At 41.1% G+C, this 18,183-nt stretch overlaps 1 protein-coding gene across 3 annotated transcripts in view; it reads right to left on the reverse strand.

Annotated features, from left to right (window-relative positions):
- Positions 1 to 18,183, reverse strand: part of OSBPL10 (oxysterol binding protein like 10) — a 351,945-nt gene that overhangs the window by 67,767 nt on the left and 265,995 nt on the right. For all 3 annotated transcript variants that reach the window (XM_053600064.1, XM_053600063.1, XM_053600065.1), the window contains 2 exons: positions 14,144 to 14,354; positions 4,556 to 4,710 (listed from right to left, as the gene is read on the reverse strand). In XM_053600064.1, the coding sequence (XP_053456039.1) occupies positions 4,556 to 4,710; positions 14,144 to 14,354 (366 nt within the window). The remainder of the gene's footprint in view (positions 1 to 4,555; positions 4,711 to 14,143; positions 14,355 to 18,183) is intronic.

Below are 18,183 nucleotides of genomic sequence, written 5' to 3' on the forward strand. Positions count from 1 at the left end.
AAAGTTGGTTACAAGAATTATCTAAAGGATCAAAACAACATATTACTTTATCTTCAAATCATATCTATTACCATCCCATACCTGATACATCCTCCATCAACATCTACCTATACATGTACATATCATGGAGATGAAGAAGAAAGCAATGATAAAAATGGGTTAAGAGAAGTACATTGGCCAGGCTTCAACTTGAATGTCAGAGGATTCTAATTGACAACTTTATATGTTAAGTGGTTCAAAAGTTCAGTGCTAAAATGATAATTCAACCAAGAGCATGAAAATTCTTAAGGCAGAACTCAGCTAAATCTTTTAAATCAGTCTACCTCCTTTATTTTTCAAACAATTTTGCTTCCTTTGGGAAGGGGGCATTATGACATGCTTACTTAAAAGTTCATTTACAAAAATTTCCAACCAAAGTCCACATGGCTTGCTTACGTGCTGATCTAGAGCTCAGTGCATACAAATATTATGAGAAGTCTTCCTAACCTGCCAGATTTGAGGGGTCTGTGCTCCCGTGACAGTACTGCTGCCACTGCCATCCAATTAACTAGGCCAAGTTCTAACTAGGACAACCAGCGGAGTTTGACAGGAGGTGATGGCATGCTCTGTGGCACAGGCTTAAAAGCTTGTTCCTTAGGGTCTCCAGCAGTGGGACTCATAGTACTGACTGTCCTAAAGCCGGGGTAGCCATCTGTGCACCAGACATTGCCTCAAATAATTAACTCAACATTCTTTTCCCATCTTATCCATTGAGGATTTGAGGAAGTATTTCAAATCCAAATGTTCTTCAACTAGTGAATGGATAAATGAACTATAGATCCAATGGGTTCCAGCCAGCACAAAAGGGATGAGCCACTGTGATTCAAACAACATGGATGGATCTCAAAGGCACTATGCTAAACATAAGAAGCCCAACTCAGAAGCCTGCATACTCTATGACTTCATTTATATGCCATTCTAGAAAAGGCAAAACTATAGGAATAGGAAACAGATCAGTGGCTGCCAAAGCTGGAAGGAAGATTTGACTATTAAGGACACAGGGGAACTGTGCGGGGAAGGGGAGATCTATACAGAATGAATACAGTATCCTTTATCCAAAATGCTTTGGACCAGAAGTGTTTCAGATTTGGAATTTTTTTTTTTAGATTTTGGGATGTTTGCATTACACAGTTGAGCATCCCAAATCCACAACTCCAAAATCCAAAATACTCTGTTAAGTATTTCCTTTGAGTGTTATGTCAGCCCTCAAAAAGTTTCAGATTTTGGAGCATTTTAGATTGCAGACTTTTAGATTAGGGATATCAGCTTGCATTTTGATTTGTTTAAATTGATTAAATTGAATTTTATATGGGTGAAATAATATTGTTTGTGAATCATGCCTCCATAAACCTGACTTTTAAAAAATAGTTGAAGTTTTGTCTTGCAGATGTATCTTCCAGGAAGGTGAGTTCGTGTGCTCACATGTGAGCTCCATCATTCAGCACAGGTCCCCTTATTGCACTGTTCTCTCCTATGCCAACAGCCCAGTCACCATGTAGCACAGGAAACAGAAACCACTCCAGGTATTTCAATCAGAGTTGACTTGACAAGGAAATTAGGAAGTCATTAAAAGGGCAGGAGGAACAGAAGTCAGGGGCCCACTGGACCTTTGAGTTCACAGTCACACGTTGGAGACAGCTGTGTCTAAGGTTGGGAAGCTGCTGCTGCTGCCACACCAGCTTCTCACGTCCACGCAGGAAGGACTGAGGCCCCAGACCAAGGAGCATGACCTCTAGCCTCTAAACACTCAGATCTCTATGACCTTGTCTGCCAGCAGCACCAGCAGACAGAACTTGGTCTTCCAAAACTCACACAAATGCACTGCCCTGTCACACACTTAGACATTTGACTATAACAAAGTCTGGGACATACTCCTGTTAGGTCTCCAATATCTCCCATCAACAGAGTCAAAAGAAGGTCAAGGGCGCTAATCCACAGCGTCTACCCCACTGACCACCCTTCACGTCCTAAAACAAGGCATACTTGACACAGAAGCACAACAGAAGCCCTTCTCTGTCTTCACTTAGGTTTCAAATGGTATTTGAGAGTTGAAAATTGTTCCACAAATGGGTAAAACCAAGATCCTAACTCATTTCATTATGGAAGAATATTTCATTTTCATATTTAGTTAGTTCTAGCCCCAGCAGGATAAAATTTTAATATCACTGCATTTAATAATAGAGCCAACCACAGTTCTCTTTTAACTCATGTATTAAATACACACTGTTCTTTGAGTTTTATTCCACTGAGAATCAGACTCAGCTTGAAAATGCCTTATTTTTAGAGATATAAGTTATTTTACGGCAAGCCAGAACCAACAGAGGGAAGGTTGGTTCTGGCTTACCTTTTGTATTCTATTCTAGTTTTTCCCCACAAAGACCTAACATGATTGAGATAATGAACAGAAGGGAACAGTTTATTTAACTAAAGTACCAGAATAACTACAATTCAAATTCACTTAAAATTAGTTCCCCAATGATCACTCAAATAAGTAACTATATTCTCTATATCAAAGGGTTAAGGAACCTTCTTCTAAGGAATTTTTAGCCTCTAGGAATTTCACTTCATTGGTTGTAGCTATTTCTCCAAATTGCATTGAAGGGAGGCCATGGAAACACTTTTCCTTTTTCTGACAGAAAAACTATTAGGTGGATATTGCTAGCTTCTTCAACTATTAAGACAAAAACTATGACAAAGCACATGGGCCTAAAAAGAAAAATAGTTTCCAACCAACACCAGCTGTTTGGGTTTTGAGAATCATCTACCAGAGTAGTTACTGGGAAAATGATGGGAGGCTTTGCAAAATGACTCTAATGCTCCCTTCTCAAAAAACCATCAAAACACCATCCCACTCTATAATCTCTCACCGCTATAAGGAATCATCAAACAACATCTTATATTGCTCTGACAAAAGGATTAAGGGCAAAAATGACAACCAGAAATGAACGATTATCCCTCACTTAACAAAACCAGCTCCGGTTTGTTCTTCTCCTTTAGGGTTTTTTTTAAAAGTGTTGAATATGGGAGCTAGTTATTTCTTATGGACAATTATATATTATCTTTCGCAAATGCCGCTGACTCTGTTGCAAAGTAGGCAACAATTTTATGTAAAAACAACAGACTTAGCCTCCAAACTTCAACAGCAAAGAAAGCCCCTATCAGAGAAAAGCAGAAGGAACACCAAGAAGGATTCACAGAGTAAGGAATATCACCAGTCCTCAGAAGGAAGTTTACTAGCTTCTAGCTCCTGGAGGGTTTGCCTGAAAATGCTGCTGGAAATGATTACTAAACATCTAATGACTTACTTCTCTACCATTTACACTGTCGCCAACTTACCTTTCAATGCACTTACACGTCAGCTGCATGCTTTGTTTTTTTCAGCCTGAAACTCCTTGTAAATATGGGCCAAATGCCTTTCAAAAATTCACAGCCCCTATTTGCTTCAGACCCGTACACCTTAAAGACACTAATGAGACATTCATAAGCAGACTAATCTGCCTTTCTAAGAGCTATGCTGCTAAGTCACTGTCACAGAAAGAGAAGCTTGAAGAAACTGGCAGCCAAGACCATTTGATCAAAGAAGCTGCCTTGGGGCTTTCAACATTACAAAACAGATTTTGTGAGTGTTCCACAATTTTCAGGCTAAAATGATTTCAACTGACATTAAGAACAACTCTAACACATGGTTAAAGGAGGTTTCAACCTGGTTTAAGAGATTATCGCAAGAAGACATGTGCATCCAAAAAGAAAGAAAGAAAGGGGGGGAGAGGAAAAGAAGGAAGGGAAGGGGGACGGAGGGAAGGAAAGGAAAGAAAACAACAAAAATTCCCTCATGACACAAAGCAAAACAGACACAAGGAAACCCTGTATTTGGCTCCCTTCCAGCTGCCACTTAGAGACAGAGTTAGGAGAGCCAAGCTGGAGGCAGATGACAGAGCCCATGAAGCCTGTTGGAGACTGGCTGGTGATCAGGATCCCCAGGGCAGCTCTCTGTGACAAAGCAGACCAGTAGCCTAGGCAGCCAGGACCTGGGCTGCAGCACAAGGGCCTACAAGGAGCCTGGGCCGCTGCCCCATGGGTGCGGGCCTGGTTCAGGGGCATGCGGGAGCGGAGCGCGTGAGGCAGGAGCTTATATCAGCAGGAACCACAGGAAGGAGCCATTACTGAGGGGAGCAACATGATATCTTGTAACTGCTCCCTTCACGTCAATAGGCATCATTTTAATAGGCCTGTTAGAATTTCTCTCACTTGAAGTTAAAACGACTCCCATTTCAATGGAAACAGGAGCGTTCTCATTCATAGGATCACAATTCACACCCAGCAGCTGCCTGACACAAGAACAAGAGAAGTGCCAGACATGCAGACGGCTGGTTTTGTCTCCCCAGGCAACTCTTCCATTTTATAAATTGTCTCCTCTTAAAACAAAGAGATGAGCAAGTTACAAATATAATTACTATATTTATGAACAAGCAATAATACAAGCTGTGAATGTGCTAAGAGAGAACTGCTTGCTTACCTCTGGCTCTGGCTGTAAAGTTTGTTCATCTTCTGCGGAGTTTGGTAAAATTGCCCAGGTTATGTTGGCACTAGCTGATGGCAAAGAGCCAAGTGTCCCATTTTTCATCTGCTCTGTGGAATGTGACTTGGGCCCGTGCCATCCCAGGATGTTTTCTGAAATAAAGACCTAGAATGATGCCAAGTATTTTCCAAATTAAACATTTATAGCTCATGAAATAGCCGTACCTCACAATACAAGGAGACTTAAAATGGGCCCAATGTAAAACAGGGTGGCTTGTTTTGAATAAAGCACCAAGTGTAGATTCTGTCTATTGATGAACTAGTTTCTGTATATTCAGGATTAGAATCATCACAGGCTATTCCTCTCTCCAACCCTAGACAAAAATAATTCCCAAGTTACCAAAGACAGATGAAGATGCTTTTCTTGCTTTTTAACTTTTAAAAAATATTTTTTTTAATATTTACATTAAAAACCAAAAGTCAATTTTTATCAAATAGGGCTGCTCAAAATGTGGTGAATGCCAGGTAACACAATGAACACAGCTCAGAAAAGATGCCTGGCCGCACCCCCAGAAGTGATGGGGTGTGCAGATGGCAGGAAGTCCCACCAGGAAGGAAAGACATACTCATTCCATTCTAGCAAGAAACATTTTCGTAAAAAAAGACTTTCTACTCTAACATTTTTTTAAGGGTCATATGTTATTGCAGATTATTTTTATATGCCCCCTCATGGGTATAGGAATAACCAGAGGCAGACTTCTTTGCCCCACAGCAATTCTATTATTAGCATAAACTGGTCTCAAACTCAGCTGATTGACACTCTGGAGATTCTATTCTCAGTCGACGAGTAAAGATAAATGAGAAAGAAAAGTTAGGCAGAAATGGAAACTGACTCGTGAATTAATACGTAACTTTTCAGAGTCTCAGATGTTTCATAAAGCAATCCTATCTGTCATCCTCTTCACCAGAGTTACTTAAAGAAAAATCTCTAAGTATCCCAAATTTTCCTGAGGTATTCCCAGGGGCATCTGGTTGAGGGAAGCAAAAGAACAAGAACAGGAAAAAGCTGTATATGTGCTTATATGTGTGTTGTTGGGTGCAATACTCTCTAAACCAAGTATATTTTTCTGCAAAAATGGTTTTCTTTTTTAATGTCAAGTGTTAGATCACAGAATTCTGCTACTTAAAAGCTTCAAGTGGCTTCTCATCGCAATTGGAATCAAATCTAAACTGCCTGGCTCTACAAGAGCCTGCCCAGCCTCATTTTATTCCCTCTCCCCAGTGCTCACAGGGCTCAATTCATGCTGGCATTTTTTTTCCATTCCTTAAACAAGCCAAGCTTGCTACAGTCTTAAAAGTCTTTCTGTGTGCTGTTCCTTCCTCCTGACCTTCTACATGGGGAGAGAGGAGGTCCCTTATGCAAGTCCATGGGCAGCTAAACATCACTTACTTAGAAAGGCCTTCTGGGACTCCTGCCCCCTTTGACCAAAGTAGCACCCCCAGAGGCTCTCCCTGTCTTCACAGATCTCAGTTCCCTCATTACTTGTCAATCGTCTTTCTCTCCTCCCAGGAATGTCAGTTCCTTGAGGACAGGGACCAGATCGCCTTTGCTTACAGCAGTGTCCCCCACTCTAGAACACTTTCTAGCAAAGAGTGTGTGATCAGTATCAATGTGCTGAATGAGTGAATGACTATTAAAATAAATCAGAGATAGAAAATTTGAAGAAGAGTGAGCTGCATGTCCTCCTAAAAATTGATACAAATGGCCAAAAGAAAGACAGAAAAGAGAATGGTGGTTACCAGGGCTGGGGAGTGGCTGGGAGGGAATGGGGAGTTATTATTTAACAGGTACAGTGCTTCAGCTTTCTGAGACAAAAAGAGTTTTAGTTGCACAACAATGTGATATACTAAACACTACTGAGAGGGACATGTAAAATTGGTTAAGATGGAAAATTTTATGTTATGTGTATTTGATCACAATTTTTTAATAATAGCAAAAAGGCATCCATAGAGTAGCCCTGATGTCATTTTAAAAAAGGGGAGCACTCACAACACTAAACCCAAAAGCTAAAAGGTGAGCTAACACAAGAACTTCAGAGAAGTATCCATAAGCATATCAGACAGATAGAGCTGGACTAAGAAAACCAACTCAGGATTCAAGACACCAGAATCTGCAATAATAGAGGTGGGTAGATACTTACTTCTTGCCCATCGTGCTGACCGAATCCCACCTCAGAGACCCCAAATTGGATTTGTTAAATACTAGGCAGCTGTCCCATAAATACAAGGGTATTAATTTAAAAATTTTAATTTTATTAGTTAAGTAGTAAACATCCTTTAAAGCAGTTAGGAAGTCTTAGAAAAACACTAGAGAAAAAATTGAGACCTGCTTACCCAGGCAATCAAGACAATGTTACCTCTATAACTCCCATACCTCACCTCTGTCCCTGTCTCCCGTCCAGCCCATTGCCATCTAGAGATAGTGACCCAGGACACAACGAGAAGGGAAGTAGAGTGTGGCCCCACTGTGCATTGCATCATGGGATAGATGAGGCCCAGGACAAGATGAGTAAAGTTGGCAATGCATGCTGGGAAATGTAGCTTGCTGTGCATTTTGTGGACTCAAAGCATGAAGCCCATCCCAGATTAGTCCAGCTGCTCTAAAAATGATCATAGGTTTAGGAGTCTGGGTAGACCAGCTTCATTTACTGGGGATGAAGAAGAAAAAACAGTTCTAACATGGAAGGAATAAAAAGGACTATATAGAGCTTGGGAAAAGTAATATTGTTCTCAAGAAGGCTTAGAGGAAGAATATATCTCTGAAATTGCTAATATAAAGTGTCAGAGAAAATACCAGGAAAGGTGTATCCTCTGCGCAATACAGGATAAAGCGGCCTTTATGAAGCAAACACAGAAAGAGTCAGAAGAAGAAAAGAGGCTGAGGTGAACTGGGAGCTGAATGTACAGGTACATGTGATTATCGTGAACAAAGTAAATCAGCTTTAATAGAATTAGAATTCACCCTGAACACAGGAAAACAGTAGAATCAACAGTGTAGAAAGTCAAATAAGTAGTGTGTTGAGAAAAGGAAGTTCTACCAACACGCAGTCGCAAAGGACACAGAAGACAAACATGAGATAAAAAATCCACAAAGATGATGCAGAAGAGAGGGACCAGGTCCACAGAGCAGAAACAATAAACGATGTTATAAAGAAACACATCCTGAAATGAACAGAGACCTGCCGGGGCTGCTGAAAAAATTCACCATGTTCCAGCAACCTCAGTAGGGAGAAACTCACATCTGGACACAGCTTGGCAATATTTTCCTAAGCTTTTTATTACTGAAATTTCAAACACATATAAAACCAGACAGAACAGTATAATGAACCCCTAGCTCATGAAGTTTACCAACAGTTTTGAATAGCAAAAATCAAGAGAAAAATTTTCCAATCATGTAGGCAGAAAACTGAGACCTGCCTTAAAGGGAAAAAATATCAATCTTGAGTTTTGCTACAACTCTAAATGCCAGAAGATGAATAGACGAAGAGAAGAATGCAATTTAAAGTCTACATAGTTGGAGTGAAGTGGGGAGCTGGGAATAAATGTTTATCCCCGGCCAAATTGTCTTTCCTCTGGTAAAAATGGCCAATATTTTTTGAGCTCTTGCTAGGAGCCAGGAACTACCGCATGCATGTCACGTGTAAATATAATAATTCACCTAATCCTAATGGTGACCCATGAGGTCGGGACTACTACCATTCCCACTCGATAAATGAAGAAACAGAGGCATAGAGAACTAGTAGGGTGGTAGAATCAAGATGAAGACCCAGGTAGCCAGCTCCAGAGCCCGCGCTCTCCGACTCTGCACTACATGCCCTCAGCAGCACGGCAGAGATGCAGAAAGGGTCTACCTTCTTAGAAGAAAAATTCCTCGAAAACATTTACAATACACAAAGAAAAGAAGCTGAATTAAGAACTCAAGAAATGGGTAAGACAAGTACAAAAAGATTGGTGGTGAGCCATGAATCTAGTTAAACACAGAGCTGAGCAGGGCCAGTCTCGGGTCAGCAAATTAAGACACTTGTCTTAGGCACAAAATATAAGTGCCAAAAAACTCAATAAGCAAGATTAGTGGTATTTTCATTTTAAGAGACAGGAATTTCATGATGTCGCCAGGCTGGTGTGCAGTGGCTATGCACAGGCATGACCTTGACTCACTATAGACTTGAACTCCCATACTCAAGAGATCCTCCAGCTTCCTGAATAACTGGGACTACAGGCATGGACCACCACACCCAGCTGAGATAAATGTTATTTTAACACATATTTTAAAACGAAAATTAATACCAAAAAAAATTAAGTCTTGCAGGACTCAGTCTCACTTGCTTCACCCTCACCTCCATCCTATTGGATTGTAACAGTTGTGGACTGAGTGTGTGTGTCCCCTCCAAATTTATATGTTGAAGTCCTAACTACAGATGAGACTGTATTTGGAGACAGGTCTTTTACAGAAGTAATTAAAGCTAACTGAGGCAAAAGGGCAGGTTCCTGACCCAACTGGATTAATGTCCTTAAAACAAGAGGAGGAAAGAGCAGAGCCTGGTCACTCTGCACACGCATACACACAAGGAAAGGCCACGTGTGGATACAGTGAAAAGGTAGCCATCAGCAAGCCAGGAAGAGCGTGCACCAGAAACCTGTGGTTAAAATTGACTGGAACCTTGACCTTAGACTTCCATCCTCCAGAACCATGAGAAATAAATTTCTACTGTTTACGTTACCCAGTCTGCAGGGTTTTGTTATAGCAACCCAAGCTAAGACACTCTTTTCATGTAAAATTTTGACATTTTGTTTATTGCAGATTGTTTTCACATTCATTTCAGTTTAAAAATGTTGCCTTAAAGCATCATTTATCTTAATTCTCGAGGTTTTTGGCTCCCCCTACCGTTTGCCCTTAAGTCTAGGGCCTCTCTTATCTCTCTCTGGTTCTTGCCCTGGAACCAGCTATGAATAAATTTTCTAACCATAGTTACATAACAGAATATCAAAGTCATAATGATTTTAAAGAGAATTAGTCATAATGATTTTAAAGAGAATTCGTCATTATTACACATTATATAAGCATTATATTAATATTAAACTATTAATAACAGTAGCCCACAGATTATAATACAAAAATTAGAAAGCACATTGGAGAAGCAGAGGAAGTTAAGGTATGTCCAGGCTTCATGGTTAAAGGAATGAGTCAACAAGTAGTGTGTCCTCCTTCAATTTAAGGATTAACTAAAATTAAGGTCAAAAAATGCTTATGAATTTGGGCGCAATGGCATGCATCTGCAGTACCAGCTACTTGGGAGGATGAGACTGGAGAGTCCCAAGCCCAAAAGTTCAAGGCAGCAGAGCACTATGATGGCATCTGTGAGCAGCCACTGCACTCCAGCCTGGGCAACACAGCAAGATTAAGCCCTCGTATCTTAAAATAAAAATAAAGAAGGCCTGGTGCCCATAGCACCGTGGTTACGACACCAGTCACATACACTGAGGCTGGCAGGTTTGAACCTGGCCCAGACCAGCTAAACAACAATGACAACTGCAATACAAAAATAGCCGGGCCTTGTGGCAGGTGCCTGTAGTACCAGCTACCAGGGAGGCTGAGGTAAGAAAATCACTTAAGCTCAAGAGCTTGAGGTTGCTGTGAGCTGTGACGCCATAGCACTCTACTGAGGGTGACACAGTGAGACTCTGTCTCTAAGTAAATAAATAAATAAATAAATAAATAGATAAATAAATGGGAATGATAATGAAAAACTTCCTATACTACTACTAGAATTTATATTCAAACCATATTTCCCCCTTGAACATTAAAGAAGAGTAAAGGAAATACAACCTGTGTAGCAAAATAGAGAAAACATGAAAAACAGTATAGAAACATAAAAACAAAAAGCATAAAGAAACCATACAGAAAACTTAAAGAGACTTACACATACCGGAAAACACCAGTTTTGAAGGCAAAGGTCTGACTGTGGAGCTATCTTAATCTGTCCTTTGCCTTAGTTGAAGCCTTGCTTGGGATGTTGAGAACTACTAGGCTTCTGTCCAGAGGCCAGTGACAGGTGCTGCCCCTGGAAGCCTCCCCCTTCCTCTTCCTGTAACAGTGAATTCATGCATTCCAAGTGCAGTAAACCTAAACCGGTTTCCCAAGTGAAATAAGATTGAAATCCACAAACTTGAGGAAAATATAGGGCATATTTCCAGGGGAAAGCTGGGGCATTAGCATCTAACTGATTTCTTTAGGGAGAAGTTGGTACTCAAAAGCTTTGTTTAGACAGCTGTGGAAAAAAAAAATCCGTTCATCCAAAATATTTTACAATGCTAGTTTTTCTCTTCTTCTGACTTCCGATTTACTGAAAGAATTATCAGGTTTCTATCTTGGCTTTTAATCATAAAGGAAGGTGACTATAAGTAGGGCAAATTTTCACCCAAAGCAGTAGGTATCATAAAAGATATAACAGGGAAAGCAAAGGAAGCCTCTGAATGGTTAGGGAAAAAAAGATTAAAAATGGGAATCTGAAGAGGTCTTTGGAGAAAACAAAAGCACAGTAGGAAGAGGAAAGTGAACAGCCAGAAGAGTCCTTCTACACAGTGTTTTCATTTATGGGGCCCTGTCTGCCAAACCCCAATAAGGGAAGGCCAAAGCAAGTGGCTTATTAACTGACATCTTCCCCACATCTTGCAAGGAATGAAAGGTTATTAGCAAGATGAGTTAAGGAAAGCACACTGGATCCTGCTCTGGTCTCTCCCTTTCAATTACATGTCTCTGGATCCTTTGCCCTCATTTACATCCAAGCACACGTGTCACCTTTTAGGTTCTGTCCAGGCTCCACCACTGCTTGCTCCAGCAGCTCTGACTCCAGGGTCCTTTCCCAAGCATGTCTTGCACTGATCATGCTGTGAACACCTGGCTCTTAACCTGGCACTAGAAGGGGCTTTGTCTGACCACAAGTGTCTGCTCAGAATTCAAACCATGTTCCCGGGATTAAGATGTACAAGCAAATGCTGCCAGTTAGAAGCACACATACGGAATACTCCGCACCCCTAAATCACTTTAAAGGTCCAGTTTCTCTCCTCTACTGGTATCCTGCCTAAATGCCAGGCTCCCAAGAAGCACAACATCTTCCAGCTGTGAACATGGTCCTGCCTGTCTTTCCTCACAGCACGGGAGGCAGCGTGTAGGCTGCAGAAGAAAGACGCCCAAGCCCTGTGAGTCAGTCACCTGCTTCCAGCAAGCTGTTGAAGATCTGGTGGTCCCCGGGAATAAATCGTAAGAGAGCTGCATATTTGAGCCTTGACCAAAATGCCAGATTTTAAATTATAAACCTCTCCATTAACAAAAGTTAAGTGAAGCATTTCAGATCCAGTTCGATCTTAGTAAGAACACCAGAGACAGGTCTGGGAGCCAAAATGCATAGATGAGAAGCAGATAGGTGAGTGCTCAAGAATCTTCAGATTTCAGTCCAACTGCCCAGCGTGTTTGAAGGGAAGGGTGCATTATAGTAGACAAAGCCTCTGAAGCCAACATACTTGCCGGAAGACCCAAGACATGCTACAGTAGAGGAAAGGCTACAAGTCCACAAATTATTTTTATTTCAGAAAAGGGACAGAAGAGACAACCGGGCGAGGGTAAGAAGACAAGTAGAGGGTAAGCGAGAACAATCTGTTTGGTATGCTGCAGGTGATACGGGCCTTCCTGCCCACTGAACATTTAAATAAAACCCTGACAGAGTTTCACTTTAATGAGATTTTGATTTCCATCAACCCAGCCTGGCACTTCTTAGACATACCCATTATATTTGTATCAGCAAGTGCCAGGCAGCTGCTATAGCTGCTATCAACCTCGAGAGCCCTGAGAGTCTAAACAAGCAGATTTTGTGGCAACACTCCCAGAGCCAATGTATTCCCTTATCCCACTAGCTTGAGAGTCTGGAATTCTATTTTAACTGCAGGCAACTATGATGGTTTGCATGCAGGAAGTAATTCAATTTTTCCTCCAGTGTGTGGCACAGATTTATGACACATGTAGATTGTTTTGAAACTTAAGGGGCAACATAACATCAACTATAACTTTTAGAAGGGTTAAGAAGATGAAGAAAACCAATTAGTCATTGTGATGTCTCAGGCTCCTTCTGCCCTCCAACTTTCAGCTTAGTTTCTTGATGAAAGACACTGTCTCCAGCTCCAATTGTGGGGATCCAGAGCTCACTGGATGGTCTACTGTGAATCGAACAAGGAACCCCAAGCAGGGGAAGGCGCTGGCCACCAGGAGAAGAGCCATTCTCTCCCCTCCACTCTGCTCTTAGCTGGGTGGCCTTGGGCAAGTCACCCAGAAGCTCTGAAACTCAGCATGTTGTCAGAAGGATGGGTGTAATAACACCTACTCCATAAAAACTCCAGAAAACACATAGCAAAGGCTGAGCTCAGTAAATGAAGGTGGGTATTACAGAAAGAAAAGCAATTTACCCACACACAGTTTGCTTCCAAAAGCCAGAGGTCCCTTTATCTTCAGTAGAATGGAGGGCAAAGAGCATCAGAGGAAATATAAATATTGTCACTCATAGCGTCCCCTTACTTTCCATCACCTAGGTTGCCTCATTTCCTCCTTAATTAAGTGATCCCTGGGCTACAAAGCATAACCAGTCTTCTTTTGTTTTGTTTTTTAATTATAATGCTTATAATTATATATGACCAACCTCAGGCCGTTTTCACCTTTATCACCGAATATCATTTTCACTAGTATCTTTATATCTACTAATTGATTAAATCCTCCAAAAGGATCCAGGTAGTAATATGCTCAAGAGAGTGTAGTGTTACCTCTGGCTTCTTGATAAAGAATGCTCCAAGTATGTATTTCAGAGAAATTCTCACATAAGTCCATGATGGGACAGGCATCAGGTTGTGCACTGCAGCAAAGTGGGTGAGGCAGAAAGTGGGAGGGGATGTTCATGTCATCAGAGAGCAGCTGGGCAAAAATGCAGGTGAACACCACAGAAATAATGGACTAGATCCTGCACAGCAGTGGATCTTAAAAACAGAACACTGAGTGCAAAAGTCACGAATGGAATGAGAAATATAGCATGGTCCCAGTAAATCTGAAAGGAGTCCCATACTACTTACGCAAACATGTTATTAAGTTGTTCATAGGCTATTACATTTCTAACTTGCAAAACTAAAACAACAGCCTCTCCGTAACTAACCACCTCCCTACATTGACCATGCCCTTAAGCCGACCTAGTTTTCATAGACCAGACATGCACCACATGTATGTATCAGTACAGGAGACCTAGTTCCTTATGCTGATCAGCTACATATGTTGACCAGTTTGTTACAGTCTCTTGAGTTACAGAGGGTCTACTGTATATGCATACTCTGGAAGAGATGAATAGAGAAACACTTGGATCAAAGGATAGATGGATGGATGATAGAGAAACAGATGGATTTAAAGGAGAGAAACAATGGGACACACACACACACACACACACACACAGGGCAGGATTCAGTCTAAACACTGACACGCCCACTGAGGTCTTACCAGAGGCCCCTGGCTTGTGGCTGGGCTGGCCAGCCTGGTGCACGCTCTGCTGTAATAAGCTGAGGCACTCCCCAAGGCAGCTGAGGGTAGCAGCAGAGGTCGCTTTCAGGAGCAGCAGATCCTGGTCCAAGGCAGTGAGGGGGCCAGACCCTGGCAGGGACTCAATGGCGTGTACGAGGTTCTTCTGCTGCCCTTCCACCTGGTTCATCATCTACAACACAGAGAAGACAGCAAGGAGGTGAGGGTCGGGAGTCCTCCTCTCACCAGGCTGGGGAGTCAGCACCTAAACCACAATCTAGGTGCACGGGTGTCCAACCTGTGGCCCGTAGGCTGCATGCTGATTTTGTGAGGACTATTTGTGCTTATCTGTGGTGTCAGACATGATGAAAAATATGCACAGACCTTTTTCTTGCTAATCAGGTTTCTTTAGTGTTTGTGTATTTAATGTGTGGCCCGAGACAACTTTTAATTCTTCCAAAGTGTGGCAGAGAAGAAAAAAGGTTGGACACCCCTGTATAGCAAGGTGGAGGTCAGCTCAGAGAATGCTCAGTGCACACCAGTCCCTTGATAGGATATCCAGTCCTGGGTAGCTCTACCTAGCAAATCTGTCCAAAGGCACTCTGATCAAAAGAGAATTTTGGAACTTCAGAGACCACCTGGATGTATCTACAGATCTTCTCAAAGTAAATCAATAACAAACACATTAAAGGCAGTCCTTACAACCCCTGTAAAGTTCTTTTTATATGGAAAGTTATCTAAGATGGGAAATATACCATGGTTTTCCCTCAGAGCAAGGTCTAGCTTTTCCTCCAGCTCTAATCCTTACCTCTTTGGCAATCCTATTCGAAGATCAAGAAATAGAAGCAGAATCTGGGCTGGTGTTTGGACTAGTGAGATGACAGTGAAACCAATATTGAGCACCCACCCCGCTCCACCGCCTGCAAAAAAACCACTAAACAGGACTTGACCTTCATTACCCCACGTCACAAGTCAGGAAGAAGAAAAAAACAGGAATTCTAGGCTCAGCCCTACTCCAGGGCTCAAGTTATGGTGAATAACCATATTTTGTGGCCTGGCTTTAATTTTTAAGCTTATTGCAGGACAAACAGGAGTCTACAAATCAAAGAGAAAGGAACTCAAGAGCTAGGAAAGGACTTTAATGGTTTATCTTATGAACTTCTTCCCCTGCAGGAGCTATAACTTATCTCATTAAAGATGAGCGCTCAGTACCACTTCTAGCAAACAGTTGTTCTGAGAAGTGGAGGAGCTCAGCAACTGCCCAGGGTCACAGTGCTAGTTGGCATCAGAGGCAGGAACAAGCCCCTGTTCTCTAGACGTTGCTCCACTGTTTTCTTAAGCTTTTCCGTGGAAGCCGTCCTTAATTTGAAGCAACATCTCCTACTTCATCACTGTCATCCCTGGAGGATCCTTGTTACCATCATGACTTCACTAGCTGGGAAGAAACAATTATTCTGTAACGACTGCTGGACTTGGACACAAAACTCATTCTATGCTCAGCCTTTGAAAAGAAAAAATTCCTTTTAAAATCAAATACCTGCAATTTCCTATCATTCAGTATAGTCGTCTGCTTTTAAAAAAAAAAAAAAAATTTATCCCTTACAATCCTACTTAACAAAACAGGTACCACTACTTCAAAATGAAGTTGTAAAAAACCTCATTAATAAACATGTTGCACAGACAAGATTTGGACTGATCTCACCTTAATGTGTACACCCATAATTTGGACATGCAAATTGTATTTTGCAGATTACAGGGGTTATACTTAGCCATCTGGCTCCTAAAACAGCACCTGGAACATAACATGAACTCAGTAAGTATTCATTTCTCCTTTAGGTTTTTGCTTAAAAGTCACCTTTTCAAGAAACTTCCCAAACCACCCAACTTAAAATCGCATCCCCAGCCCAACCCCTGGCACTCCTATCCTTTTTTCCTTTCTTTTAACCTTTTTTTTCCTCCATAGCACTCACCACTTTCCAAGCTAACTTGTAATTTACTTATTGTTACATTCACTTATGCTGGTGTGTAAGCAAGGATCATTATCCACTGATACATCAGTGTATGCACTGACATATCCCAAGTACGGTAAGTTCCTCTTGAGTGAATGAATTCAAGTCTCACTCTTCCCACTCAAGTGTCAAGAATCCACTTATGACACAAAGTCTACAAAATCATACACTTGACAAGCAAACGTGGCTGAAGGATAATACGTCTGTTACCAGTTTAGGTTTGCCGAGAAATACTGCCAACCGGTTAAATTTAACTCCAAACAAGATGAAGTGTCTATGTGTTCACTGACAGTCACTATAGGTATAACAGCTAACAGGGAAAAGCAATTTTTGACCTATTTGTAGTAGTCAGCATTTCTGTAAATTCCTACCATAAAACTTTATCTTAGAAAAATGTGTTGAAAAGAAAGGAGGAAATATAATGATGAAACATATAACACATATGTTTTTGACTTTGAACGATGCCACAACACTTAACAGAAAAGGTGAGTAAAATTAGGCCACTAACTATATGGAATATACTAATTATATTCCAATTATATAACATAGGGCAAATACTGTTAAATTACAAGCATCAGGTATTATGTAAATCTTAGGTAATAAAAACACAAAACTTGCTCAGAGGATATTCTACTCTATCAAGCAGAGGCACATGCTCAGAGGCGGAGTCCACACGTTAGCCTCTTAAAAGTATTCAACAATATTTATTGAGAACTAGATGCTAGTGCCAAGGGCAATGAGAGGGGGTATTTGGAAATGGCAGTGTGGTGGGTTTTGTGGTCCTAATGACTGAGAGAAAGCTATGGCACTAAATGCTTGGGGGCCAGGCCACTAAGTATCTGAGTTTGGAGGAACCTTCTGCACAACAAAGAAATTCACTGTTTAAAATGCTAACAGTACCCGCCTTGAGTCACCCTTTATTAGAGACAGATCAATAACCAGGCACCGCTTGGTTTTCAACATCTTTCTTGGTAAAATGAACACTAAAAATAAAATAAGCCTAGAACAGAGATTGGCACACAGTAGACGCCTCCTAAAGATTCATTTTCTCCCCTTTTTCTATGACATGGAAATAGAACTCTGGTCTTTCATGACACAATTGATGTATTAGCTTCAACAGATTCCAAAAGAAATTGTGTGAACCCTGAAAGAAATGTAGGATTCCTAGCCCCAGAGCTGTGTATCAGAGTTATTACTGCTCTAACATTTGCTAAGACTAGGAGGCACGGCTGAAGACTTCACCAGCCTTAAGAACAAGTTTTAGCTATTTCTATATCTCTTTAATTTTAACTAAGGACCTATATTGGAAGGTGAATACTGAACAGCTGTATGTACCAAAAAATAACAATAACAAATTCTTAAAGAGGCTTCTTCCCTTTCAAGGTGCCTATAGACATATCAACAAAAGAGCAAAGTACAGCCGTCAACAAGCAGACTCACCTACAACGACCAGCCTTTAAAAAAATAGTTGAGCCACTTGCTTTAATTATGTAAGTTTCAAATCAGAGCCTAAACATTTTGTCCAAGGCACATCCACACTAATCATCCATGCTATTTAAAAATAAAGCCCCAGAAAGCACAAATCTCATTTCTTCCTGGCATTTACTTTCTGCAACTGGGCATCACCATGTTGTGACACTGGTGCAAAAATGGGTTCCCAAATTAAATTTTAGAGGTACACCTCCAGAAAATGTCAACTCTGAGGTTACAAAATGTAGGTCAAGTTAAACTTCATAGATAAGGAAACTTTCAGAGTGGGAAAAAATTCTATGCCTGTTTCCCACAGCACAAACAACGGCATAAGCATTACAAAATCCAAGCATAGACTAATCATTCGTATCTTCCTAGTCATCTGAAATTGAAAAAAAAATCCAAGCGTAGAAGTTAATGTTAATAGGATCGGTGGCTGCAGAAAGAGAAAGAACTCCAAGACACTGAAACCAAGATACAAAGATCAAAACCCAATGACATCCAATTCAACAAGTTTAGATGTGTCCAGAGGGAGGAGTGTGG

This window comes from Nycticebus coucang, chromosome 8, assembly GCF_027406575.1.
Source record: "Nycticebus coucang isolate mNycCou1 chromosome 8, mNycCou1.pri, whole genome shotgun sequence".
In the NCBI taxonomy this organism is placed as follows: domain Eukaryota; kingdom Metazoa; phylum Chordata; class Mammalia; order Primates; family Lorisidae; genus Nycticebus; species Nycticebus coucang.